Below are 6,000 nucleotides of genomic sequence, written 5' to 3' on the forward strand. Positions count from 1 at the left end.
TGACCGGCACACTTTTCCCCAGAAGTGGGGAAAGCCTTCATCTTTGTTTAACATCCTTGACCTTGAAATTAACCTTCTACAAACAAAAATCAACAGCCTAATGCTGTCCTCCAATAGTTCCCTCACCACACACAGATAAAACACCAGACCAGAGCATCAGACCACCCAGGCCGCTTTTGAAGGAGAACCTCTACTCTACTCACACTCCTTACTGGACAGATTTCTTCTCCATCTGAGCCAGCAAGCTCTCTGCAGCACGTGAAAAACTCCTCCAGAGGGCTACAGCTGCAGGGGGTGCGTGAAGTTCAACCATTTTCTCCTCATCCAAGGCAACTCATCTCCAGTCTCTTGAAAACCGGACGCGGCCATCTCACCACCCTAACCATTTCTGGCTTGCATGGATGTTAGCAACAGGACCAGGGAGAGAAGTTCTACCTCGCCGTGCTGAATCTGCAAAGCACACTTCAAGGACAAAAACACTTGGCAAAGATTAGCGAGCGGGAATGAGCAGGGAGAGGATTTCTAGAGAGCACAGCCCCCGGAGAAGCCTGTCTGTGGCTGGCACTGTATTGGTTTCGCCCACGAGCAATGCATGGGACCCACGGGCAGTTTGACCTTCCTGCAGTGCTGTTAAAACAACAAACACAGCTGGGTGAAGCCGATTTCCGAGAAGCCCGTTAACCCGTTCCCTGCCCCACCAAAACGCCCGGATCGCTGCTGCGTGACACCTGGGTACCTCTCAGCCGAGGCCCCACTGGGATAACAGTGGGTATAAAGGTACAGGCTCGTCCCTTTCTGCGAGCTAAGGAGGTGCCGGCCGTGCTACGCACCTTTCCTGAAATGCCACAGGAACCTGAGCACTGGAAAAGGATGAAATCCGTTTCCCGAGCACAGACACCACCTGGCTATCAGGCCACACGAAAAGTCTTGGATCCAGGGAGTCAACGCTCCCGCTTCCTCCCCATAAAGGAGAGAGGATCCACTCTGAACGCCCAGGAGCTCCAGGCTCTCCCACGAGGTACCAGAAATATCCGTTCCCTTTCTCACACGGGGGGGACAATCCCAAGAACATACAGAAAGCCTCGGAGTGCCACAAGACGGAAACCCGGTGTTTTAAGCAGCCGCAAGCCCTGAACCACTCCTCCAGAAAAAACACGTGCAGCGCGCACACGTTCCCCGCGCACCGGGGAGCGCAAGGAGCAAAAAACACAAGGAATGTTTTTAAAGAATAATTCTAAACTTTCACAAAGCATGCAGAAGAAAATCCTTAGTTTTCAATCTAGCCAGCTCACGACACCTGTTTCATGAGAAAATATCACAATCCCACATACTGTAAGCTCATACTTCTTCTTCCTTTGCTCTGGAAAACGTAACTATTGCAGTGATTACCCCAAAGCCACAGTTCCAAAACCATCGAGTCACCAGAATTAGTTAAGCGACCTGCAGAACCTTATCAAAACTGAAAGCAAGTGTTTTCAGCCCAAAACGCGCAAAGACGTTGGGTAATCTGAAAAAAAAAAATGAAAAATTAACCATCTGCTAATTAAGCGTCTCCAGCTCTTCCAAACCAATCAATACGTTTCCCCCCTGCCCCGGGAGCAGCGACATTTTCCTGCAGGCACACGGCGTGCCCCTGCAGGCAGCGGGTCCCTCCCGTCCCCGCTCTGCTTCTTTAAAGCAAAAGCAGGAAGTCAGAGCAGAAAGTCCCAAGGCAGCAACCGCCGAGACACAGCAACTTGCAAACTCCTTCAGTCTTCCTTCTGCTCAAATAATTCCTTGCCTGAGAGAGGCTTTCTGCACCTCCTTTCCCCTGTTACACAGCCTCCTCTCCTCTCTCCCCGCGGCTGTCCCCAAATACCTCGAGAAGCAGGACGGTGTCGTTCCCCTTCCCTGCAGCCAGCAGTGTTCCACACCAAAAAGCCAGCGAAGAAATGACACCGCCACTGTAAACAGAGAATCAGAGCAGGTCCAAGCGAGGAGGTGTGGTTTGCAACGCTCCCCACGCATCGCATCCCCTTTCCAGCAGAGGCTAGCAGCAGTCGCTTCGGAAAGCAGCACAAGAAATCTTGCCATTACGTTCCCCAGGCAAATTCCTCATAATCCTGTCTCACACACAGCTGGGAAGAAGGGCTCGTTTCTGAGCTGCCTAGGGCAAGAGGGGAAGGAACGGTAAGAAGCAATGCTCTCTCGTCCAGTGCTGACCTTACAGGCACAGCTGGAGCTCCTCGGGGAAGGCACACAGCTTGCTGCCTACCTCCCGTCCCGCTTCTGCAAGGACCGGGCTGGAAACTGTCCCCATGAATCCTGCCTTAAGTTTGATTCCACTTTTACATAGCTGGCTACTGCCTACTTCCCAAAGAGAGCTTGGGAGAAAGGAACAGCAAGGCAGAAGGCTACGGTGCAAGGAGCAGCTTCCCAAAGCACAGCAGAACGTACCCCGGCGGTGGGACGCACACCACGGGACTTCCTCAGCCAAGCAGCCCGAGATGCCACCACCCTCTATCCTGCCACCAGCCGGAGCGCTCCTTCATCCCACAGCACCACCAAAAGGAACCAAAGCCCTCTGCCAGTCTGGGATGCTGAACGAGGGTGGGGGTTTGTCGCTCAAAGGCAGCTCCAGCTGCATCACCTCCCCTTAGTGACAAAGGAAGGAAAAGCGAGCGCAGTGAGAGCCCAGCATGCCAACTCATCATCACTCGGCATGGTTTCATCCCCTGTGCTCACCCCCAGCCCAAACGCCTCTTTGCATCAGCCTCGAGGATGCTATCTGCCCAGCAAACAACCTTTGTTGTGCAGGGCACGGCAGGGAGCAAACCCCGCTCTCCCACCTGTTTCCCACTGAGAAGTCTCTGCCTGGCACCTGATCAGCAGAGACCTCATCAGCCTACAGACTGCGAAGGGGGGAGCTCCACACAGCCCCATCCTCCCAGCAGCAGGCAACGAGGGGATCCGCAGGAAGCAAAGGTAGAGGTGGGTCCTTCCTCGTGTGCTTTGCTTCCCTTAGAGGAGGGTAGGAGCACAACCGGACAGGAATGCCTCCCTGCAGTCCCAAAGATGAGACGACAAAACGAGGAGGGAAGGCTCCACAGGAGCCATCACTAAAGCATGCCAGTTCCTCAGCTTCACAGCCCGAACCACCACAAGGCCCCTTCCTTCCCTGCAGCCAGCTCTCCCAAGAGGTCTGGGAGGGCTCTGTGCTGCAGGATGGCAGCCCTGCTCCCCTCCAGCTAGGACCTCCACGGCTCCACTCTTCTCCTCCCTGGCTTCGCCTCAGCCCCAGGACCACACACCCTTTGGGGCAGGCTCTAGCAGTGCACCCGAGGCATAAAAAGATCAGACCAAGCGAGTTACCTGCCTCTGAGCAGGGGAATTTACTCACCGGCTTGTTTACTGTTGGTGCAGAGGCGACGCTTAACGCTGAACCGTGGTCCCAGCTCGCACGCCTCGTATCGGCTGGGGCGCTGCTAAGACAGCACCCAGAAGGCAACGAACCGCTCTTCTGCGCCTCAGGGCCTGCTCCTCTCTAACCTCCCCCTGGAGTCCTTTATAAAGCCGCTTCTAGTACTGACCACGACAAAAAGCTTATTCAACAACAACAGAAAAAAAGCATTTTGGAGCCACATTAACGAATCTTTAGCATTATGCAGGTAAAGGTCAGGGAACACAAAAAGTTATGGTTCCCATAGTAATGCTAATTCAACCATACCGCACATCCTGTGCGTTCAGTTGTACGCGGTGAAAAGAAAAAGCCTTCACCCACCGCTGCCAGGAAGGTTTCTCATTTCCTAAAGACACTTGAACGCCACCCCACCACATGTTCATTGTTCAGAGAAGTGGATTTTCGGATCGGATTGGATTAAGCCAATCTAAGCATCGTTGCAGCCTCCCCATAGCTGGGCAATCGCAAGGGCTCTCGAGCACAATTACAGACCGAGCGTTATTCGCCCAGCCTGAATCGAGAAGAGAGAGCCAGGCGTCAGAGCAGCGTGAGTCACCAAACCGTAGCCTGCACTGATCCTGCGCTGGGATGGGGGGATCCTGCACAAGGAGAGAGGGGAGAGGACAACCAGCCAACCCCCAACGCACCCATAGCTCATACGTGTTAATCCACTTCTACAAACACCAACTTCTTTGACACCAACGGCCTGACACATCCCCCTGCCTAGCACCCCACCTCACAAGTTCAAAAACGGGAGGCGAGCAGCATCACCGCAGGAAGGCAGAGAGAAGGGGACCAACAAAACAGAGAGAAATGGGTTTTTCTACATTAATATCACTTGGTGAATCTTATTAGCCGACGCCGCGTTCTCCCAAGGCAGTGCTCTCCTCCTGCAGCAGCTGTTTGCTCAGTGCAGTTTCTCTCTCCCCACGTGCAGGGGATGTGGGAAGGGAACGGTGCTCGCACCTCAGCTGGATTAGCGGTCTGCAATTTAAATCAGCTAAAGAAATCGTGTTGAAAGCAGGACTGAGTTAAGCGTAATGGGAGAGGCTTGTTCACTTCCCTCCCTGCGGATCCGTCCTTTAAGACCAAGGACGCCTCGTACGGGAGAACAGGCCCGTACACACATCACAAGGAGATAATGATCCACCAACCCTAAGTTGGCAAGAGCTATTTACGGGATCATCGGGAACGAACCGCTGCCACATTGACCTCTCTCCAGCACAAATGCATGTGTTGCTGCGCTTGCTGAAGAGCTTCGGACATCTTATCTGTATATTTTACATAAAGCCCATACCGCTCTTCCCAGAGCGAATAACTACAAGTGGTGCATTTGCATTCAGCGGCTTAGAGCGAGCAACCAGATTTGCATTGGAAGCAAAAGACTTTTTTTTGTGCCATAGGAAACGCATTAAATCAAAGGGGTTTGTGCATCTGTGTGGAGCAGAGGATTATTCCTCTGGCGCCGTGTCTAAATGCCAGTTTGGGAGGGAGGGAAGGAGGGTGGAAGAGAAACCTTGCAAACTCCTGTAAGAGGCAAAGAGGGGGAGGAGGAGGGAAGGCAGCTCTCACGCACAGTAGCAAAGCATACAGAAGAAGCACGCATTTGCAGGGGCATCTGCGTTTGTCCTTCTTCCCTCCAATAAATCCAAATTCTTTCCCGAGTTCCCACGATACAAGGCAGAAGGGCACAGCTCAGCACAGCAGACACCCTCGAGCTTCAAAACCCGGGCAGCTGAAGAGAGAGGCTCCGCCAAGCGCTGCCGACAGAAAACCCCTCAGTCCTGTCGGACACCGGGGCACCTGCACGGCCCTGCTCAGAGGACCCCAAGCTCTGCAGGCCCACCGCTCACAGAGCTGCAACTCCAGCCCTCAGCAGCACAGGAGCACGCAGCGCAAGTCCTGCCGGCAGAGCCAGCGGGTGGCCGTTCCTTCTCTCACACCCCTCAGGCCTTGCTGTCGCCGTCCCTCGCGGCACAACCGCACCACTGTCACACCCACCTCCCCTCCAGGTCTCCGCATTTCGCAGAGGCGAGGCCTGGCAGTTCCTCGGGGCTGCGCGAACCCCGGCTGGCGGTTAGCCGCGCCTGCCAAGGGTAACAAGGATTTATTTGGGTACGGTTTATCTTATCTAAACGATGACGCTCGCCTTCCTCCTTGGGCAAAGCTCAGGAGCTCTGTGTCTGCTCCAGGAGGGCGGCTGGACAAAGGCCAACGTCCAGGAGGAGGCCTCTGGTGATTCACAGCGGAGAGGGAAGGCCAGCCTGCTCCGCAGGGCAACCTGTCCCACCTGCAAAGCAACACGGATATTTGCATTCGGCCCACAAGCGAGAGCGAGGTGGAAAATAAGTCTCGGCAGTATTTGCACACCTCATCGCTTCACCTCAGCCGCTCCGGGCACGGTCACGCAGCTCACTTTCTCTGGATGCAGCGCAGCCGCACTAGTCCTTGCCGGTAGATAAGGCTCGGGCCGGTTGATGTTGTTTTTCTGGGAGTTAGACCATTTGTCTAGAGAGGAGATTTCCAAATCCGTCACACTGCCAACCCACAGGCCGCCCACA

General features: G+C 54.4%; 1 protein-coding gene across 2 annotated transcripts in view; it reads right to left on the reverse strand.

Annotated features, from left to right (window-relative positions):
* CRACR2B (calcium release activated channel regulator 2B) overlaps positions 1 to 3,292 on the reverse strand; it is a 38,774-nt gene extending 35,482 nt beyond the window's left edge. Inside the window, exon 1 of one of the 2 annotated variants that reach the window (XR_014585443.1) lies at positions 1,859 to 3,275. Coding sequence is in view for 1 of the 2 variants with exons in the window: in XM_083839565.1 (XP_083695691.1) it covers positions 1,859 to 2,073 (215 nt within the window). In the remaining variant the exon portion in view is untranslated. Of the gene's footprint in view, positions 1 to 1,858 lie in introns of both variants that reach the window. The other variant, XM_083839565.1, reaches the window with a different exon arrangement.
* Positions 3,293 to 6,000: the final 2,708 nt, after the last annotated feature.

The sequence above is a fragment of the Anser anser genome (genome assembly GCF_964211835.1).
Source record: "Anser anser genome assembly, chromosome: 5".
In the NCBI taxonomy this organism is placed as follows: domain Eukaryota; kingdom Metazoa; phylum Chordata; class Aves; order Anseriformes; family Anatidae; genus Anser; species Anser anser.